The sequence below is a fragment of the Oryzias melastigma genome, linkage group LG1, assembly GCF_002922805.2.
Source record: "Oryzias melastigma strain HK-1 linkage group LG1, ASM292280v2, whole genome shotgun sequence".
Lineage (NCBI taxonomy): Eukaryota > Metazoa > Chordata > Actinopteri > Beloniformes > Adrianichthyidae > Oryzias > Oryzias melastigma.
In genome coordinates this window covers 20,175,455-20,196,674 of record NC_050512.1, presented here as the reverse complement: position 1 = coordinate 20,196,674, position 21,220 = coordinate 20,175,455, and the positions used below count along the sequence as shown (strand labels likewise).

Below are 21,220 nucleotides of genomic sequence, written 5' to 3'. Positions count from 1 at the left end.
GGATTTCTATACAAAAACATGAGAAACTTTCATTATGTGCAGAAAGTTTTGTGCTACAAAACATTTTAATTTACACGTAATGATGCATCTACAAAGGATAGACATGTTCTGGAGTGAAAGCTAACAGTCTTTCTCCATTACAGCGTCATTATTTACATGTAGAGACAGCAGGAATGCAAACGGAACAACGTAGGACAGATAGCTGCAGCTGTGCAGACATGATGACGAGTGGATGCTTGGTCATTATAGAGACATCTCAGTTAAAAAAAAAAAAACGGTGAAAGATGCATATAAGTGGAATACCTGCCGAGTTTAGGGTCAGTTTGTTACAGGTCCAGAGAACCAACTGTCCATGAAGGAAGATCAGATCATTTCTTAGCCTTTCCTTTGCCTTTGCCCTTGCCTTTGCCTTTTCCAGAATCTTCCTTCTCATTTTTGGGCTCCTTAGTGGTTTTTCTCTTCTTTTGCTGCATGATGGGACACACAGGGTCATCACGCAGAAATGAAGCAAACGTTTCACTTTGATCCCCAGTTTTACTTACTTTGATCATGGCATCTGTCTTGAGACCCTCGCCTTCGTCTTCAGACTCTTGACCGTCTTGATCAATTTCTTCTCCTCCCAATTCTGTTTCCCCGCCGCCGCCACGCCGGCTCTTCTTCACAGTTTGCAGAGAGTACGGCGTCAGGTGAACCTCCTTGTTGTACGCCCGCGTGAACGCTGCCTTCACCTGGTGGAGATACACGGAAATGACTGAACATCAAGAGAGGGAAAAAAAACGACCCATCTCCAACATTATACTCACCTTGGAGTCCAGCTTGGCGAAGGGATCGGGTCTCCCTCCCCAGACGCTGACCTCCATGATGCTGTCCACGTCGTCCTTGACCAGCTGGTAGTCATCCAGCAGCTTTACGGCTTGACCGGCGCCCTCGGCTCCGAGTCTCTGAAGTGGAGCCAGCAGCGCCAGGCGCAGGAAGGGCAGATAATCCAGGTTCACCGCCTGCCTGCTGCCCATGGTTCTGCAGGGGCGGAGAGTGCAGAGCAAAGTCTGGACCTCTGCTTTACACCATGAACATAATAAATGACACTCACTTTAAACTCATGTGAGAGCTGAGCTCCTGTATGATGCGAGAATGTTTGCTGGTGGAGGAGTTTTTGCCGAGCCAGCTAGGAAAGACCGGGAAGTGAGTCATGTAGCCCCGCATTAGCTCGCCTGGTAACACACTGGCGTAGACGGCCTAAAGACACAAACACGAATAAAATCAGTTTGCTGATTTGCTCTTTTATGAGGAATATGCGCCAAAGTGAACCAGTGTTTACAGCTGGTCTGTGTGTGTCACCTGTGTGGGCAGCAGTGACCAGTTTTGCCCCGAGCGGATCCTTCGGTCCACCAGATCCCCATCAGAGATGGAGTCTGCCGTCTTGCTGAGCAGCACCAGGTGAGACTTCATGTCGCCGCTGCAAAAAAAATAACAATAAAAAAAACATGTCAGTTTCATAAAGACATGAGTCGACACAACATGATGTCGTCAGATTAGCCATCCTTACCCAGCTGCAGCGGGACGGACGTTCACGTAGTTCTCCTGAACAAAAAGCGGCGCCAGCGAGTAATCGTGGAAAAAGAGATCAGACTTGTCGATGAGGCTCATGTGTGCCGTTTCCTCGCCGCAGGTGAAAACCTTCCTGCAGACGTCGAAGGGCCCCATCTTCATGTCCTTGCGGGCTTTGGCCGCGTCAGACTTGCACTGGTCATACGTCATGACTTTGTCTTTGGCTGACCACATGCTCAGGTTATGAATCACCTTGAAGGTGCAAGATCAGAAAAGACAACCACAGTTAGGAAGTCATAAAAACATAAGAAAATGTACAATGATTTAGCATTTTTACCTGTCGGACATCCTGATTGGAGGCTAAAATAATTTCATTCAGAGCTGGGGGTGGGATCTTAACCCCCTCCTTGTAAGCGATCGACATCATGGCGCCCTGAAAAAGGAGAGCAAAGGTTAGCTGGATGGATCCTGGGTTTGTCGTCAGGTGAGAAAGTGACGCGTACCTTGATCTGCTCCACTCGCGGCCTCTGGAAGCGCAGGTCAAAGCAGTAGTTGGACAGAGATCTGATCTTTTGGTGGTTCCGGTCGTTGCACATGCAGATGATGGGAATCTTTGAAGTCTTTATCAGACCGATTAACTCCTATCAGAAGGAGAAAGACAAAACAGTTTTTTGTTTTCAGTCACAATCAGAGGCCCTGCAGGGCATTTTGAGGATTGGGCGTGGCGGTCTGGCGGCACTGTATTTCGGGTCTTAAAGGAGCGCCGCGTCTAAAGTAACGAACACCTGTTCAAGCTGCAATTTACTGAAAATAGGACACAACTGGAAGATATACAATCTATGATCATCATTAGTTCTGTGGATAAATTGAGTGTTGTGTTAGTCTGGGGGCGGAGCTGTCAGAGAAATCTCCTCCTGGAGGGAGCGGTTGGCATCGTGCTTACATCAGCACATTTCCAACCGCTCGTTTTCATGGGTATGGGAGGGGCTGCTGCAGACAGCACAGGTTTTAAGAGGATTACTTTTAAATGCATGAACGGATCAAAATATCGCTTTGGGGTTCTTTATCCTGAGGAATAAACAGTAAAATACACTTAAAACCTGAAAAAGTAGAATTTTTATGGTATGGCCCCTTTAAAGAAACACTCTAAAATGTCTGTATTTAATTAATCCAGATTGTAAATGAGGTATACAGACAAATAAAACTTTAGACTGACTCCTCCCACACACGTTAGGAGCATCAATTTTGCAAATTTGAAAGTGGGGTGAAGTTTACGCATAAATGGCATTCTGTGTAAACAGCTCGTAAAAATGTGAACGTACCTGCATTCCTCCACGGTCCTCGTTACCGGCCATGCCGTCGACCTCATCCATGATGAGGACGTGTTTGCTGCTCACCGTCTGAGAGGTTCCTGCAGCACACGGGAATCAAACTTTTTAACCATAGCTACTTTTTATGGTTTTAAGGTTCACTTTAAAGTAGAACTTCATTTTTCTGTTCTTTATTTTAGCCGTAATCAAACCTGAAGGTTTTGTGAAACTTCTTGTTTTTACTCCACATTTATGGGTGTGAATGGACAGATGTGTAGCAGGAGAACCGACCTTTGTAAAAGTTCTCAATGCTGGTGTTGTTGAGTGACTCGGACACCACCTCCTTCAGGCTGTTTTTGCTGCGGGTGGAGCTGGCGTTCATCTCCACGTAGCTGAAGCCCAACTCCTGCAGGGATGGCATTCACAGAGATGAGGAAGAGCTGCTCGCAGCTGCAGAGCCTCCATAAAGTTCCTGTCTTCTTCTTCACACTGACCTCACAGACCAAGGCAGCTGTGGTGGTCTTCCCCACCCCCGGAGGACCGGAGAGCAGCGCGGCTTTGTAAGTTGAGCCATCGTCTTTGCCAAATTTGCTGAACTTTGCAGCTGTACAGAAAACAGAATGGCAAACACTAATTTACTTTAGAGAACAAACGTTTGACGATGGAGTGAATATAAGGCTGCTACAGTACCTGCAGGTTTTGCAGCTCCACCGCTGTGGTTTTTGTACCAGTTCTGTAGCCAGCGCAGCAGCTTGTTGGCACAGCTCTGCTCCCCCTGCTGGCCAATCACAGCCTTCAAAGAGCGTGGCCGGTATTTGTCCACCCACAGAAGGCTGGGAGCATCCCCTGTCACTGAAGGTGACGATTCTTTTGGAGACGAGGAGGAGGACAGACCGAGCTCTCTGCGGGCCGTGTGAGCAGAGCCTCTGCCCGGTGGGGTGCTGCCTTCACTGATCCTCTGAGCCTGACCCGTCTTTGATGGGCTCGGGGTGTGAGGAGACCTGGAGTTACCTTTAGAGGGGGAGATCTTCTGAGTTTTGGGGGTGTTCTTTAAGGCCTTGCCAGGGGGGGTCTTGGTCTTTGTGGCTTTGCACTAAACAAAGAAGAAAAAAAAATTAAAAATTTCTATCAAAAATAAATTATTTGTCATTTGTTCTTCAGAGCTGAAAGCTGAATAAAGGATAACATTTTTTCCATAAGAGGAAAACAATAAAGTTGGAAAAGATGCACCTGATTGTAAATAACATGTTTAAATGTTGAGGATCACAACAGCAGGTAGAGAGGAACTCCCTTCTTTGAAAACCTCCGATTCTTTTTAAAAACTAACTTGCTGCTGCAACATTTAGAAAAAGCTTATGCAACAATGACCTTGTGTGTACGGTAACCAAGATGCATCTTGGGAAGAAAAAATACGTCCTGGGCTATGTCCAGTTTCCTTCCCTACTCACTATAAAGTGCGTTTGCCATTTTCTAGTGCTGTCCAAATGAACAATTTCAAAATTGAGTGCATTAGAAATTTCCCTTTGTGAAATCTTTGTGAAAAACTAGCATGCATCGATGCTCAAATACAGACCACAATGCTTTGCAGTCAAGCAATTTTTGCAATATGATTTTATTATTAACAGTGGAGATTTCTTTTATTTTGAAGTCAAAGGTTCTTCCTCTTTTTCCTCACTGGCTCTTTTCTGCATGAAGTGACTTTTCAAATCAGTTTTTTAACTTTGCTAAATTCAGTGATCAAAAGTAACAGATAGATTTTCAAAATAAAACTAAAGAATTTGATCATAAATAAAACGGATACTATGCAGGTTGTGTTTTTTTCCATCTGCAGACAGATACTAGCTGATCTACCTGGATTTATAAACCCAAAAAAATGCATCTTTAAGTACTTTGGTTCTGACCTCTGCCTCTGCTGCGATCTCATACACAGACTTCTTTCCTGGTTTGGTTCGGATCAGCTCCAACAGACCATCCTCATCCAGAATCTGGGTCCCTAGACTCTCCGCCTAAAGAGACCAGAAGAATTCTGGATCATTTCAGCAGAAAAAAAGCAGAAAACTGAAAAAGTCAACACAAATCGTAAATAAAATCATTCCACAAAGCTCCTCCGGTTGATTCAGTCCACATCACTGACTGACTTTTACCTTCTCCAGCTTGGACACGCCGCTGTCCCTGCCCTGCACCAGGTACGTGGTTTTCTTGCTGATGTTGCCCGTCACCTTGCCTCCATAGCGCTCAATGAGAGATTTGGCGTCGTCTCTTTCCATGGATTCTAGGACTCCCGTCAGGACGAACACGCAGCCCTCCAGACAGTTTTCTGCTCCCTTGAAAAGGAGCAGCATCAAAACAGATATGATATAAATCCGTATATAATCAGATTTCCTGATACCAGTGACCACAGGTTGTTCGATTGATCAGGGGTGTGGCTTCAAGAAGTTCCACATTACCTTTGGGATTTCCTTTGACCCCAGAGCTCGAGGTCCGTCTCTGTTGAGGAAATTCCTGAAAGCCAGAGTGTGGGCCTTCTTCTTCTCAGAGTCGTCAGGACTCGTACTCGTGCTCTGGAGGAGGACATATTAACAGTTGAATACTTATCCTCTAGTTTGGGTCCCCTCAGATCATCGTCGGCTCACCTCTGGTTTCTTTGGAGACGTCTTGAGTGCTGTGGGCGTGGTTCCAGCTTTGGGTGTAGTTGAAGAACCAAGCGGCTCCTTCTTAGGCGAGATTTTCATTTTCGATGGAGAACTGACTGTTTTGCTCCTTGGTCCTTCCTCCTTTGCCTCATCCTTCCTCTTCATCGTGGCGAGTTTAGAACTGGTTTTGACCGGAGCTTGTACCTTCCTGGGCGACGGACTGATCACGTCCTCCGACGTGCTTCGCCTGACCTTCGTCACGCCGCTGGCCTCTCCAGCAGCATCACCAGCACTCTTTTTGGGAGTTGTCTTTTTCTTTTCATCTGCGTTTTTACGAGCCTGAACGACAAAATGTAGCAAACCATCAGTGAAATGATTCCACTAGAGTGGAGATGTTCCTCTGGGATTGTTCTCACCTTCTTAGCCTGCGGCTCTGAGTCCAGCAAGGCGAGCGTCTTTGCAAACTCCTCATCCTCATGGACTTGTTTTTCCAGCTAAATGAGTAAAAAATAAAGAATAATACTGAATAATTCATTTACTTCAAGAGGAAGTGTAACAATCCAGTTCAGAATTCAGATGTGGCACAAAAATAGATCATTCTAAGCTACAATAACACACGAATGATTCTGTGTTTAAGTATTTAACATCCTTTTTTGCTCATATTTTTAATAATTTCTATATTTGTATTTCATCTTTATGTTAAACTGGGGTTTAAGGTTTTTTTTTTTTTGCTTCCACTGTTTATTTGCCAGTGCTTTCCTCATTGTGATGATTTATATTAAGGACTGCACCTGCTCTGTGAAGGCCTGTGGAGTTTCATATTTGTTATTTATCCTGTGAAGTCCTCTCAGCTGTTTTTGCATGAAAGACTTCATAAATAAAGATTGATTTGAAGAGTTGGAAATGCCTCAAATCCAAAAGGTAGAGATTTAAGGAAATGCTTTGTTTTGATCAGAGCATTTTCTTTATTACGAATAAAGTACAGACTCATAAATTCCGACCTTCTGCTTCTGTTTTTAGTGTTTGACGATCTGCTCACCTCCATGTCTTCCTCCATCTGCAGCTGTCGGGCGATTTCCTCATCGCTTATCAGATCGTCGTGGTCTTGTGTTGGCTGGAATACAAGAGTTTTTAATGAAGCTGGATTGTAGTGAAGCAAAACTTTCTACAGAAATCTTGACAGCTAGAGAAGAAGAAACATTTCTCAGCACTCACAGCTTTTCTTTTTGCGCTGGCTACCAGCTTCTTGTCCGAGCGATGAATCGCCGCACTGCCAAAAAAATCCGCCACTGAGGTAGGAGTTTTTTTGGGTGGAGGTGGTGCAGAAGACTTAGGGGTCGTGGGACTCTTAAGTCCAGGTTTTTCTGTGACAGGAGACGCTTTGGGTCCCAAGCGAGAACTTTCTGCGTCCGCTTTAATACCTTTAGAAGAACCGTTGTGTTTGGGTTTGGGTCCTTTCTTCAGTGACTGAAAGTTGTCGCTGTCTGAGTCTGAAACCACACAAACAGACACCAGAAAATCTGCTTTTCAAATTAATGTTCAGGATAAGGAGGACGTGGGATGAAGACGAGCATCACCTGTTTCAGAGACGTACTGCACCGGATCTTTTTTGGGAAGAGGCTCCACTTTGCTGCTTTTGGAAGACTTCTTAGACTTTGTTGTGGGTTTTTCTTCTTCCTCCGAATCTAAAAAAAGGAAAAGGAATTTTATTTTTCAAGCTTTCTAAAAGTTTTAACTTTAAGCTGTTTTAAGTCAAAGTTTTACTGTTTCTTTTGACACTGAAATAACATTTTAGTTTTATGAAATAATAGGTGACAAATATAATTTCATTATTAAAAAAATATATATATATATTTTCATTTTTAAAAGCACTTCCCATTTAAAAAGGGACACACATTTTTAGTTTTGTAATGAAAATAATGTAAAGTTATGAATGTACTTTGCAGATCTTAATTATTTTACAAAAAAAAAGACAACCTGACAGAAAATGTCCACAATAATGCACAATCTGAGGAGCTGCATCCACAAAACTATGTAGACTGAAAAGCTGTTCAGAAAATTCTCAAGTCAGAAAGAAGGACAATGTTAAAGTCCCACTCAGACTATATTTTTTTTCTATTGTAAAATCATTCCAAGTGGGGTTTTTTTATTATGATTATGCAGTTTTTAGCTAAAATTGATACATTCAGGTATGTCGTTGTTTTCCTCGTCTGAGCAGGCACCTGTCTCAAACCTGTACGACTGGGTAGCTCTGAAATTGCTCGCCATTTTTGTGGAACCGTTAATGTTAGTTTTGTGTTATGAATGACTGTAAGCTGGCAGGAGAACATGCAAACAGTTGGATGACGGGAAGTAGGTGTGGGCTTACTCTGCGCCTACAGTCCCACTGATTTGGGCTAAAAACACAATAGTAATAATAATTTAAAGACCACTGGGAACACTTTTACTATGGATCACATGATGTTTGGAGTGGGACTTTAAGGTTGGAATTATCTGTCATCAATTTCTCGTTTTGAATTTATTTTTATTGCTTGAAATAAACCAATTTTCAGATTGTGATAAATCAGTTTTTGAATGATTGTGTTGCTTCCTGTCTCTAATTTACTTCTAGATACTACTTGCATCACATTTTAACCTCTCAGCTTGAGCTCTTCAGTGAATCAAGTTCCAAACTTTTCACTAAATGTAATCAAAATAAAGCTTTTACCTTTAAAAAGTATTTATACATAGATGCTCTATTCAAAGACATGTTACATTGCAGTGCTGTCAAATCACAGAGGTCATCTTGTGACGTTAAGCTTCGCCCATTCAGTCACCCTTCCTACCTGATGCTATGACTGAATGCTTTTTGCGCTTTTTCTCACTGATCTTGCGTTTCTCTTCTGTTTTGGAGGTTTTCACCTAAATGAGACAAAACAAGAGAAGCTCAGCATCCCCAAACACATGCAGAGATATAACTTTGTGAGAAAAGAAATAAGGAAAGTTTCAACCTTGGGGCTTTTCACATCAGAGGAGTTGTTCTTCTTTTTCTTCTCCTCTGGTTTGGTGCTTGGTGCTGGTTTCTGCACTGCAGGTTTTGCAGATGTCGGTCCAAAGAACAGTCTTATATCCTGAATGCAGAAGCAGATCAACTCTAAGGTTAATTTATGAAAACAGATTCATATTCTGCACTCCAATGTGCAAAAAACGTGCATCTTTAAAATTAATCTACAAATATTTATTTTTAATTATTTAAAAAATACGGTAAATGTTAGCTCATGTGCTATAACTTATTCCTTCTTTAGAATAAAATAAAAAAGTAGGTCAACAAGTCAATCGTCTTAACTCTAGCTAACTCTGAGGAGCGCGCGCGACAACATCTGCTTTAGCATCCACTTTCTCCTTAATGTCAGACTTTGTCCTCGTGCGTTCGGTTTCTCTGTGAGGCGGAAAGCGTGGAGATGAGTAACATACCATGTTGGAGATGTTTCCACGCCGAAATCTCACCGTTTGTTATCAGCAAAATAATAAAACTCTCAATTGCTTGGCGCCAAGTCTGTAGTCGCTAGGAGATGACGCACCGGATGCTGGCTGCGTCACTGCGTCATCCAACCTGCGTCCTCAGACTTTCAGACTTTTGTAAAGGTTATTATTATTATTATTATTTTTAATAAACTCTGCAGCTCATTACTTTTTTATGTGATGTTTTAATACTATACACGAAGACTTTTTTTTTAATTTCCCCTTGACATTCACACTTTTGTTGTTGTACCTGTTGTTGTATTTGTTGTAAATAAAAGTTTAAAAAGAGAGACTTTCATAAAAGATAAAGAAGTGTAAATCTAATTATAATTTTACCAAAATGTTACATACACAAAGGAGAAGTGTTTGATTAAAATCCCGTTATTAAAATTTTAAAGAACCAATTTTAAAAATGAATTTGACCTCCATAGAAAAATTAAAAATATCCAAACTTAAAAGCTTTTACATGTACTTCAAATTAGTAGACTCCCGTCTTAAAATCTATCATTTTAATTTTATTTTTATATTTATTTTAATTATTTTATGTTACTTTGTAACAAGATGTTGTTAAACTGTTTTATAGTGTGATTATTTTAAGATATATGTATACTAGAATTGTTTTATTGTATTGTATTTTGCAATATGTCGGTAAAAAAATGATGAGAAATCTTTTTAGACAAAGCTTTTTTTGTTACATTTAAAAGCATTTAAAATCCAAACTTCAAAAGTATAGAGCTCTAGGATGTTAATAATTCAATCAGTACATTTAGATATATTAAGCGACTTAAAAAGGCCAATTTTTACACTTTTACAACAGTATTCAAGTCTTTCAATATGTTGACTAAACCCACGACCCAAACTTTACCATATTTGATTTTGGATCATAATCTTTCATAAAATCAACATTAGTCGTCACTAATAATCAGATCTCAAACAGATACTTCCCAATAAGCAGTCTCACATTAGTACTAAAATGAGGAGTGGATAGAACTTCTTCACTTTGTTAAAGCAGGTGACGGTTGAGTTCAGAGAATTAGTAAAAAGCAGTTTGATGTAATATATTATATGCATTTTTGTGCATGTCCAACATTAATCAAGAAAATCTTTTAACCAAAATCCTCTTACATTCTAAACCATGTGTGGGTAATATTTTGGACTTGGGGGCCACAAAGGGTTCTTAAATGTGACAGAAGAGTCGGACCAGGAGTAGATGCATGGAGTGTTTGTGTAATCCACTTTAGGAGAGAAAGAAACATGGAATCTGGATGAAAATCTGGCTTAACTTAATTGAAAATTGCTTTAAAACAGAACATTATGGATTTTTTATTTCAAAATGTGTCTTTTGCTCTTATTTTAGAGCCAATTGCACTGATGGGTTGATGTCCCTCTGTGACAAACGCAAACTTACAGAAGAGCCGTGTTCATGTGGCGTTTGAATGATGATTGAACGCGCACAAACGCTGGAAAAACAAATCTTTCACCACCACATGAATGCAGAATAACTTCATGCATCTTAATAAAGGTCAATTTGTTTACCATCTAGGACACACCAGAATTAAAAGAAAAAACATTAAGGATTACATATAATTTATTCCAGTTTGGTGGACCAGACTAGTTAAATGGGCCGTAGTTTTCTCACCTCTTGTACTAAACCGATTAAATAAATGAAAGATTCAATGTAAAATACTCAAAACATGTGTTTAAATAAAGACTTGATTCCTGGAAATAATTTATAACTGGAACCAGAAAATCTTGTTGAAGATCGTTCAATTTAAAGCTTGTCTTTACAATTTGATCTACTACAATAAACCCCTCACCGGCTTATTTTATACGCAACACTGAAAAGTTTCACTTATTTGTGTCTTACCTGACAAACTGAACCTTAAAATATGTGGCTTTCTCTAATCAAGGAATTAAATCAACATCAGGAGATCTGTTAAGCTGGAAAAAGGTTATTTTATTGGTCATAGCAGAATCTGAACATTTATTCACTGGCTGGCTCCTCCACAGTGGTCCTTTCGCTCACATAGATGCCATCCAAGAACTTTCTGATGTCCTTCTTTCTCACTGTGGTGGCCTGCTGGATCAAAGCCGCTGCAAACATATAAAAACAGGAAAACAGAATGTGACCACAGGAACTTTGCTTAACATGTAAGAAGAGTGTTGTGATCAACTTTCATGGCCCAAAACCCTGTGTGTTAGACAGTTATCAGTGAAAGAGAGATTGTTAGTCAAGAAAAAGACAAAAATAATAAAGGAAATAAAAAAAAGAATAGTATTCAAAGAATAAACATGCAGCCAGAAGAAAATCTGACATCGACGGCAATGTCTAACCTCTACAAGTGCAGATGTAACTTTTACTGTTCTGGTTCCACTACTGTTCCTTTCTCAGAAACGTAAATGCCGTCCAAGAACTTTCTGATATCCTTATTTTTGACTGTGGTAGCCTGTTGGATCAGGGCAGCTGGAACACAGAAGTTATGATGAGGATGAGCAACAAATATTCACAACAGGTAAGACTTAGAGTTCTTAAAGCTGCTGCAGTGAAGCATCTCAGGACCCACATATTCACCTGTTCCCAGCAGATCCCTCAACAAGAGTCATGGAAACGAGAGTTTCTGCTTAGTAACCCACCGCTGAATATTTAAACATCAAAAACTGATCAAATTAAGTAGTGACAGTGAGATGTTTAAATTGACACCTAAAAACATCTTAATTGTAGTAAATTAATCCGTTTTATTTAGCATGTTTAACAAAAGAGGACAAGTTTGCATCTAAATTGACAACAAAAACTAACATGTAATTCATCTAATTACAATTCCTTTTTTAATTTTCTAACAAAATACATTTATTCTTCCTTTTAGCATAAATCCATGAAAATTTTCTCAGGAAAAAAAGCAAACTTCATTCCAAGTTTCCAGTGTTGCACAGCTTTGATTTAAGGATTCCAACATCAAACCAGCGTGCAGTTATTCTGATATTCGTACATCTTGTTCACAACTTTTGCTAAAACAAAGCTCATTCTAAAGTAAATAGAACAGTGTGATGTCTGAAGGACAAAATAGTACAAATGTTTAATACAAAGACATTTAGAATGACTTTGAGTTGTCCTTAGTTTATAAATGATTAGGCTTTTTTATATCTATGTAAACAACATAATGAATATGTGCATTGTTAATAGATCTAGTTCTTATTCCATAATTGCAGGACAGTTTGATAAATGGTATGTAGTACTAAATATTTGAAGTATGTGAAGTTTGTTGCAGTTAAATGTGTCCTGAATGAAGGATGTTGGGTTTACAACCACTGTCGTTCAACAAAAACATTCCTTTGGGCAATTTGATTTTTACATTCAAGGAAATTCTTGCCTAAAAGTATCTGATTCAAAGCTCTGGTTTCCCTAAAATGAGGAACATTCAATTTTCTTTACAAAACTTTGCCATACTATTTATTTGTAAACAGAAAAATAAAGTATTTCATTTTTACTCAAATTAATAAATGGAACAAGGCAGTTTATATTACTGCGGTAATGTAGGCAAATCTCAAGTTCCTTGTCATTTTCTTCTGAAACTACAGCTGGAATAAAGACAAATGGAAATAAGCAAAATATTAAAATGCCAAAGAAAGAGCAAAAAAGAAACGTACCAGAGTTTGAAACCAGCTCAATGTCATTACCCTCCAGGACCAGCTCATCCTTCTGGGAAGCAGACACTGAACACATCACACCTGGAAGAAAGACACAAATGTCAACCATACTAGTCTGAACACACGGTGTCACATCAATATGAAAAACTGAGAAGAGCGAATAGGTTAATTTAAGGATATGAGTAATTATAATTAAATTATTTACATGTGGATGTTTGCTTATGTATATATATTTTTCAATTATTTCATGACTTATTATCCTTAGTTTGCTAAATCTTTCTGTGTATGTATTCATCTATATATATATATATATATATATATATATATATATATATATATATTTGTTTGTCTTCCTTAGTTTAACTTTTTACTTGAAATAATCCATTTTCAACCTTACAAAAATCAAAAATATATATATAACAGCAAGTTTCAGATCTAAAGACAGTTGTTATTTTGAAAATCTCTCTCGGGACACATTTTAATGTTCTCCTTGAATATACCCAATAATACTCCATAACACACAGCTACAAAGGTAGAAGTAAAAAAATAAAAGCTGTGAAAATAGGTCATTTAAATGGGCTTTGACATTATTTACAATTTTAGAGATATAAACTTACATCACTGAGTGTCAGCTGATCCTCTAATTAATGGCAGTAATTTCCCTCATAAATATAACTTTTGTGTCCCAATTATAATATGCAACAAATTAAATTCTCAAGTCGCAAAAAAGTAAACCTTTCACAAATGTGTCAAGCTAAATGAATGCAAGGATCTCTCATATCCTTGTCCTTTGACTCACCACCTCTCATTCTGACCCGGCGGATGTACTTCTCTCCCAAGAAGTTCCTGATCTCCACCAGTTGTCCATTTTCCTGAATGACCACGTTGATGGGGAAATGGGCGTACACTGAACGCATTTTATACCGGAATCCCTGCATTAAAACAACACTAAATTAGTCGAGTACAGAGCGATGACATCGGGTAAATCAAACAAAACTAATTCAGTCTTTCATCTCTGGTCAGCACACAAAGAGAAAACCGCCTCACCAAAGTGACTCCTTTAATCATGTTCTGAACATGGCTGCAGATAGTACGGACTGTGGCCAGCTCCTTCCTGTTTCCCCACCATTTCTCCACACGAAGCTGCAGAGAACAAGGATTTGTATCATTTCCAAAATACAAAATTTTATTTTTTATTTATTTTGAAGGATAAAATTAACTTTTGTTGCCATAATGTCAGCATAACGCACCTGACATACCATAAAAGATTTCACTTAAAGAAAAATAATCCAGAAACATAAAAATTATGGCTGATGCTATTCACACGTTTACATGCGACTAAGCACAAAAACTGACAAAAATTCACATTGGCCGCACAGAGATGCACACTCCTGCATTGCATCCACGTAATTTAAGTGCATGGTTGCATATCTTAACCTAGTCGTAGCCCTAACCCTTCCTCTGGTCCGTACTGTAAAGTAGGACATCAACTTCAAAGCAATGATTCATCAATTAATTTTCCTGCATAAAAAATGTTTTAATGTAAAATTAGTTATAAATTACATATCCCCTTTTGTTTTTACTGTTTTTTATGTATTTACTTTTAAATTAAATTTGACATTACCCAGGCCTGGTGTAAACATACCAACTATATTTCAATGGGACAGAAAATACATTTCTTACCTTCTTCTGTTTTTTGCCAAGCAGGCTGAGCTCCAGGTTGATGTGGTTGAACTCCCTGGTCAGCTTGCCACGGGGCCCCTTCACAATAACAGTTCGCCCCTTTAGCCTCACCTCGACTGTCAAAGGCAAAAGGAAAATTAATTAAACAACCAGACTCCATCTGATGATCAACAACCTTCAGATGGACAAAGTTTCTCACCATTGTCGGGGAGGTCCACAGTCTGGCTGCTGAGAATGGTCTTCATTCTGGCAAAATTCAACAAGTAAATTAGTTATTACGTCTAATTATAGAGCAGAAACTGTTGTTTTCTACTCAGAAGTAGATGCCTGTCTGAACTTTGGTGTCCTAAAGTTTAATTAACTTGTGCACATTGAGAAACAGTAGTTGTGCTTTGGTCAATGTAGCCACACTACGTTGACAAATGCTAGCTATGAAGCTAACTGTGCTAAAGTACAGCAAACACACACTTTCAATGGAAACTCAAGTGTAAATATTTTCAAATCACAAAAACTAAGTGTCCCGCACTCGCGAAATAGTTCAACCTAGCTGTGTCCACCATAATTTGGCCGCCAGTACCCTTTCAGGGTTAGGCCTTAAAGAATCAATCTGCTACAAGATGTATGAATATCTTTGACTACACTTGTAATGGAGTGAAAATTCTTGTGATATTGTGAAAAATGGCCATCTCCGCCACTTTTTATTTAAAAATATATCGAAATCAACCTTGAACCAACTAAGATGAGGTTAGATTAAATTCTTGCGACAAATTTTTAGGCATCCTCACCTCGCCGGTAGCAGAGGAAAGGAAGCCGGAAGGACGTCACCACGTAATTGTAGCGCACGCGGGCGCACGTAAATCCTCAGACATAATGTATCGAACAACAGAGTAGCGTTTTTTACATCTTTATGAACACAGACAAGATGCTTAAGAAGGCCAAATGTGACACAAAACGTAAACAACGTAGTTTAGATTATGAATTATGATTACGTTTGTATTTATCTTAAGTTGTATTTGATATCATTTAGATGCATTCAGACAAATCACGTTTGCATTGGCATTGACAGCAGAGCGCAATTGTGTATTTTCATTTTTCCATTAAAATAATCTTAAGCAAAAAATAAAAATGTCTGCAAATAATAATAATAATTAAATATATATCAATAATTTTAATGTAGGCGGAAAAATTACGTTTATTTTACTTTTCCGAGTGAAACTAGTCACGGGAACGCCCCGCCAGACCACAGTAGTCAGTCACCGATCTGTGTTGCTAATGACAGTTGTATGCTAGCTAAAGTCATGGCGTTACTTAAACAGAGTTGCTGTATTGCAGGTCGCTTTTCCACAAACCACTTATGGTCGAGTCCTCGATCCATCCCACATGTAAGTATTAATAAAGACTGTTTAAGTCCCTAACACTCGATTTTAAATCATGAATCACGAATCATGATGTGGTGGTTATCTGTTGTTATTGTTTTTGAAACTTAATAGCTAGCTTGTTCTGCTCGCTAACTCTCACAATAAATGTCAAGCAAAAACAGCTGAAGTGTCTCGTTTGCTTAATGCAGCTTTCTACAAACTGTCTGACAACTGCTGCCAGATCCTCCTCGGACCGGGTTGACCGGAAGAAGGCGCTTCAGAGCGACGATGGTCCCGATCTACAGGACTTCATTTCAGGGGAACTGTCGGAGAAATCCAAGTGGGAAGACTACAAAGGAAATCTGAAGAGGCAGAAAGGAGAAAGGTACCTTAGCTCTTATGACAAATACATCTGATTGGACTTCAGTGCATAGAAAACTCTTTAAAGTTTGGATTCTTATCTTAAAAAAGTATTCTAGACATTGAAATACTGGTCATCTAAAAGTGAAGCATTCTTCTTCTTCTTTTCTCTCTCTCTCTCTCTCTTGTTTTCATACGTTTCTCATCTTTTCTTTATAGGCTAGTATTTAAAATAAATGCTGCTTTTTTTCTTTTCTTTTTTTTTTTTTTTAACCAAAGAGGTTTATCTGAATCTTTTTTTTAGGCTGAGACTTCCCCCATGGTTGAAAACGGAGATCCCCATCGGAAAGAACTTCAACCGGCTAAAGAACACCCTGAGAGATCTCAACCTACACACAGTATGTGATCAAATATACATTGTCTAAAAATTTGTGTGACTTTTGAAAAGTTTGTTTGTCAAATCCAAACATGCAACTTTACCATTAAAAACAGATAATTTGAGGCTTTTGTTTATCATCATTTAAGGTTTCCTGTGTAATCCACACAAAGGGATGGTCTTTTACTGAGGATTTCCCTGATAGATACATTTTATTATTATTAATAATTCTATAATAATTGTATTATTAGAATTGCACAGTGTACATGAGGTATGTACTTCCCCACAATTTGGCTCAAACCTCAATTTTTTTGCCATGGTTTTGTTTTAGTTGGATTTATGATAAATGTATTATAGAATAAAAAAAAATATTTAAAAACATTGATCATTTTTAATCGAGCAAAACACACGTTTGACACTTTCAGCATAAACAAACGCAAACGTATGCAGTAGAGATACAACTTTTCACTTTTCCCACTATTCGGTTCAGTGGTGTAACAAAGAACACTAATCCTGAGAGTGCATCTAGCAGAAGAAGAGTTTCTCCTGCTGTACAGAAACACTCACAGGATTGTCGCATGTCTTTCCGTTCAGGTGTGCGAGGAGGCCAGGTGCCCAAACATCGGGGAGTGTTGGGGAGGAGGAGAGTATGCCACGGCTACAGCCACCATCATGGTGAGTCAGTGAAAGAAAATGGCCTGATTTATAATCTATAAAAAATATTTGAATCTGAAAGTTACAAAACACTTTTCTAAAAATGTGTCCATCATTTAGTAAAACCAAAACTGTTTTACTAAGAAAAAAAGAGCACATTCTGTCTGTAGAAATAGTTTGAGTGAGTTATGGTGTTTCCTCCATGTTCAGCTGATGGGAGACACGTGCACTCGCGGCTGCAGGTTCTGCTCGGTAAAGACGGCCCGTCGGCCCCCTCCTCTGGATCCAGACGAGCCGTACAACACCGCCAAAGCCATTGCTGCCTGGGGACTGGACTATGTGGTTCTGACCTCTGTTGACAGAGATGGTAACAATAAAAAAACAAATTCTCAAATGACTTTTTCATATTTGCAAAAGTGTTCCTTTTTTAGATCATTTCCTCTCTGTGTTATTGAAGTCTATGTTTTTCAAAAATAGGAGTGAAGAGAAAATTGGAAAAATTATGTCAAATTATTTACATTTTTTTAAGCTGCTCTGTTAATTTCCAGATATTTCTGATGGTGGAGCAGCTCACTTTAGCAAGACTGTGTCAAACCTGAAGGAAAGGTAAAACTCTTCAGTTGAGCTTAGTGTTTGTGCCTCCATACGTTGAATAATGAGTTCCTTTAATTTATGTTTTCTTTCAGAAACCCTCAGATCTTGGTTGAGTGTTTGACTCCAGATTTTCGGGGTGACCTGGTGGCGGTAGAGACGATCGCGCTGTCAGGCTTGGACGTGTACGCCCACAATGTGGAGACAGTGCGTGAACTGCAAAGGTTTGAATTTGACAAGTTTGTTTATATATCAATCAGTAGTTTTTTTTTTTCTTTTTTCCTCAGTGTTGCCATAAAATAATTGCCATTATCATCTTTTTACTGTTATTAAAATCCCCGTTGTTATTCTTTTTTGCTTTGTCGTGCATTCCCAGATACGTTCGTGACCCCAGAGCAAACTTTGACCAATCGCTGAGTGTTTTGAAGCACGCTAAAAAGGTCAAGCCCACTTTGCTCACCAAGACGTCCATCATGCTGGGGCTCGGAGAGACGGACGAGCAGATCTTAAACACTCTGACAGGTGTGTACTTGCTGCACTGCAACTTAACCTCCCGCCTCAGACGTTTTTGTGACGAAACACTTGTGTTGATGCCACAGAGCTGCGAGAGGCGGGCGTGGACTGTCTCACGCTTGGCCAGTACATGCAGCCCACAAAACGACACCTGAAAGTAAGTCGTTCTAATCGTTCCTTCTGGCTTTGCACTCACAACATCTGGCAGAGGACATAAATAACCATGATGGGTGGTTGTGTTTAGGTTGAGGAATATATTCCCCCGGAAAGGTTTGCACACTGGGAAGAAGTTGGGACTAAAATGGGATTTGTGTACACAGCCAGCGGGCCTCTGGTTCGGTCCTCCTACAAAGCAGGTAAGCCGTTTTCACGGTATACTTTTAGTTTTCTGTGTAGCATTTTTGTCATTTTAATGAGAAAATTTGTCCGTATTCTCATTCAGTTAAAGTTCTGGATAAAAATACTTTTTAAAATTCTACACAAGTAAATTTTTTTAGATCCATCTAATAAAAAAATAATTAAAAAAAATGACAAATTTGAGAGAGATGAAATAAAAAATGAGGATATTCATTTATATAGTTATTTTTAGTACTTTTTAAGGTCCCAATTGTTTATTTTTATTATATAGAAATAATAATCAATTTTACTTGAAGCACCTTTTTTCACTCAAGGTTACTGTACATAACAATAAAACAAAAAAATATACATAAAAGCAGAGTACAATAAGCTAAAATAAAATCAGCCAATTATTATCAGAGAATATCAGCCAGATAAGTGCAAAAGTCCCTGTTTGATAATAAAATCATTTGTTTGTGTGTCTTATTTTTATGAATAAATTATTTTATTTGTACAAAAAAATAAAAGAATACCAATTTAGTCTGAGTTAAGAGAAAAACATGGGTATATATTAGCTACCGTTAATGAATACAGTCAGATTTTCCCTGAATTATCTCTTAAATTAAAAAGAAAATTAGAAAAAATTAGTGAATTTTTATTTTATATAATTGTTTGAAATCTGAAAACTGCTTTTATTCCTGTGAACTTTTATCACTTTTGTGACAACTCAATCCGTAGTATTTTACTTGTGAGCCTAAATCACAACTGTTATTAGTTAAAACAATTAAAAAAAACAGAACTCCTCTTTGCTCTAATTTACTTGGACCATTTATCTTAAAATATTTGTGTTAATCTGTATTATCAAGCTGTTTCTTTTGACACCTGGTTATTTACATTTATAGGTGAATTCTTCTTGAAGAATTTACTGAAGAACAGAAAAGCTGAAGCTCCTGCAGATGAATGAGGAGAAGCTGCTCTAGAATCTCACAGTTTGAAAGAAAATGTTTCATCCATCAACTCAATAATCAGCTTTTTTTTAATCTGTAAACTGTTAAACACACATATGTAAGTCCTGAGTGCAACAGAAAAACTAATGTTTTTATTTATTCAGAAAATAAAAACTTATGGTTATTCTTATAGAAAGTCTATGGTTTTCACCAACAATGTTCCAGATCAAACTGGATCTAAATGTGTGTATATTTAAACATGTGACCTACTGGGTATCATAACTCAATTGAATTCATGAAAAAAAGCAAAATGTTTTCCTGCAGTTCTTAGCTCACTTTGCACTCTTTATTCTGTTGTCACACTAACCTGTCATGTTTTCCTGCTTCAAAAGGCTACTATATATACACCAAATATACTGTACTTTCTATATTGTTTAAACAATGACAACATTTTGGGAGTAAAAATGACTTTCTTACATGAAAAACAGGCCTGAAAATGGTAGTGAGACGTCTGTATGATGCTGATATTTATTCTAGGTTTGACTTTTGTTCTGGCTTTGTTTAAAACAACTTGTAAAGTCATTAAATCTTATGAGCAAACGTTTGTTCTGTGATCAATTCCTACAAAAAAACCCAGAAAAGTTGCTTCCAGTTTCACAAAATTAATATTAAAGTTAAATATGTCAAAGTCATGTACAGCAATTTGATTAAAGTCACATAATGTTTAGTCCTCACTCTGCATCATGTTTATTTTTATGCTTTTTAGCCAAAATATAAAAGGGTATTTTGGCACTTGAACAGGAGGTGCCACTGTAGCGGGGATAAATGTATTTCAGGTACTCCTTCGGAAAAATTTGGTCTGTAATTTTCCTCTGTTAGACAGAATGCAAAAAAAAAAAAAAAAAACCAGGAAATCACGTTGAATAAATAAAAAGGCAAAAAAAAAAAAAGTTCACCTCCGTTGATTAAAACGTGACCTTTGCAGTCAGTGACAAAGGTCAAAGGTTACGTTTAAGTCTTCACCATGTTTGCACAAACTGCAGCTGCTATTTTGGCCCTTTCATTAAGGCAGCCGAAACCCTTTGAAGATCTGCAGGATTTGAATCCATGACAACATAGTGTGTTGCTATAGTAACCTTTGTGGTCCCAGCTTTCTTTAGGACTGAATTGAAGATCATTCGTTCGCCACCAGGTGAGATCTGACATAAATTGTTAGATGATCCCTTCTCACTAACTTGGCTCCTTCCAGTCTTGTTCAGGTGTACGATCTTGTTTGTCCCTGGTGTCCCTCGACAGATCTTTGGTCTTGACGGTTGCAGTCCGACTATTTAAGGGTGTGGACAGGTGACTTTTATAAACAAATAGGTGTCATTAAAACAGATGGATGATAAAATAACTTCTTAAAGAAGAAGTAGCAACATTTTACTAATTTGTGGGTCATAAATACTTATTTTCTGGATCATTAAACATGTCTTTGTTTTTTTTTAAATACAATGTGATTTCCTGAATTATTTCTTTTACAGTCCGTCTCACAGTTGAAGTGTTTCTATGATCAAAAGTACAGACTTATATTTTTAGGTGGAAAAACTTGCAGAATCTGTGCCCTTTTTAAAACTCTGAACTGTCTGAAGTACTTCTGTTCCTTTCAGGATCAGAGAAACCCAACAACAATAAAGCTGAATAAACAGATAACCTCTGTGTGTAATGATCAAGTTCCTGAAGCCCAAACAGAACAAAGTATCATCTATTAGTGGAAGCTGTAAAC

General features: G+C 38.3%; 3 protein-coding genes across 4 annotated transcripts; 1 reads left to right on the top strand and 2 right to left on the bottom strand.

The window, feature by feature from the left end:
* Positions 1 to 32: 32 nt before the first annotated feature.
* On the bottom strand, positions 33 to 9,103 carry rfc1 (replication factor C (activator 1) 1). The gene is made up of 23 exons (XM_024289686.2): positions 8,945 to 9,103; positions 8,482 to 8,601; positions 8,317 to 8,392; positions 7,069 to 7,176; positions 6,707 to 6,981; positions 6,531 to 6,605; positions 5,908 to 5,985; positions 5,492 to 5,830; positions 5,306 to 5,419; positions 5,003 to 5,182; positions 4,760 to 4,864; positions 3,549 to 3,951; positions 3,353 to 3,462; positions 3,150 to 3,264; positions 2,871 to 2,959; positions 2,052 to 2,189; positions 1,886 to 1,981; positions 1,547 to 1,800; positions 1,339 to 1,456; positions 1,091 to 1,236; positions 804 to 1,017; positions 543 to 728; positions 33 to 467 (listed from the first exon to the last, which is right to left on the bottom strand). The coding sequence occupies exons 1-23, from the start codon at positions 8,945 to 8,947 to the stop codon at positions 369 to 371; spliced, it is 3,441 nt and encodes a 1,146-aa protein (XP_024145454.1). The 5' UTR covers positions 8,948 to 9,103; the 3' UTR covers positions 33 to 368.
* Positions 9,104 to 10,928: 1,825 nt separating this feature from the next.
* rpl9 (ribosomal protein L9) lies at positions 10,929 to 15,149 on the bottom strand. 2 transcript variants are annotated; one of them, XM_024290166.2, is made up of 8 exons: positions 15,106 to 15,149; positions 14,520 to 14,566; positions 14,321 to 14,436; positions 13,685 to 13,780; positions 13,437 to 13,569; positions 12,638 to 12,718; positions 11,327 to 11,456; positions 10,929 to 11,086 (listed from the first exon to the last, which is right to left on the bottom strand). In XM_024290166.2, exons 2-7 carry the CDS (start codon positions 14,563 to 14,565, stop codon positions 11,350 to 11,352), a joined length of 579 nt encoding a protein of 192 aa, XP_024145934.1. In that variant the 5' UTR covers position 14,566; positions 15,106 to 15,149; the 3' UTR covers positions 10,929 to 11,086; positions 11,327 to 11,349. The 2 variants fall into 2 exon arrangements, with proteins under 2 accessions (XP_024145934.1, XP_036068806.1); XM_036212913.1 differs by lacking the exon at positions 15,106 to 15,149 and adding an exon at positions 14,960 to 15,021.
* Positions 15,150 to 15,545: 396 nt separating this feature from the next.
* Positions 15,546 to 20,361, top strand: lias (lipoic acid synthetase). Its single transcript, XM_024290165.2, has 11 exons — positions 15,546 to 15,702; positions 15,888 to 16,063; positions 16,343 to 16,436; positions 17,009 to 17,089; positions 17,279 to 17,435; positions 17,617 to 17,674; positions 17,755 to 17,883; positions 18,036 to 18,181; positions 18,259 to 18,329; positions 18,417 to 18,528; positions 19,411 to 20,361. Exons 1-11 carry the CDS (start codon positions 15,604 to 15,606, stop codon positions 19,470 to 19,472), a joined length of 1,185 nt encoding a protein of 394 aa, XP_024145933.1. The 5' UTR covers positions 15,546 to 15,603; the 3' UTR covers positions 19,473 to 20,361.
* The last annotated feature ends 859 nt before the right edge of the window (positions 20,362 to 21,220 follow it).

Coding starts and splice junctions, on each gene's coding strand:
- lias (XM_024290165.2), top strand. CDS start 15,604: ATGCTAGCTAAAGTCATGGCGTTACTTAAACAGAGTTGCTGTATTGCA. Junction 17,436..17,616: donor GACCTCTGTTGACAGAGATG/GTAACAATAAAA, acceptor GTTAATTTCCAG/ATATTTCTGATGGTGGAGCA. Junction 18,529..19,410: donor TCGGTCCTCCTACAAAGCAG/GTAAGCCGTTTT, acceptor TTACATTTATAG/GTGAATTCTTCTTGAAGAAT.
- rpl9 (XM_036212913.1), bottom strand. CDS start 15,006: ATGGCCATTTTTCACAATATCACAAGAATTTTCACTCCATTACAAGT. Junction 14,437..14,519: donor TGTGGACCTCCCCGACAATG/GTGAGAAACTTT, acceptor TGCCTTTGACAG/TCGAGGTGAGGCTAAAGGGG. Junction 13,570..13,684: donor TGATTAAAGGAGTCACTTTG/GTGAGGCGGTTT, acceptor GTTTTAATGCAG/GGATTCCGGTATAAAATGCG.
- rfc1 (XM_024289686.2), bottom strand. Junction 8,393..8,481: donor CTGATGTGAAAAGCCCCAAG/GTTGAAACTTTC, acceptor TGTCTCATTTAG/GTGAAAACCTCCAAAACAGA. Junction 729..803: donor TCGCCAAGCTGGACTCCAAG/GTGAGTATAATG, acceptor TATCTCCACCAG/GTGAAGGCAGCGTTCACGCG.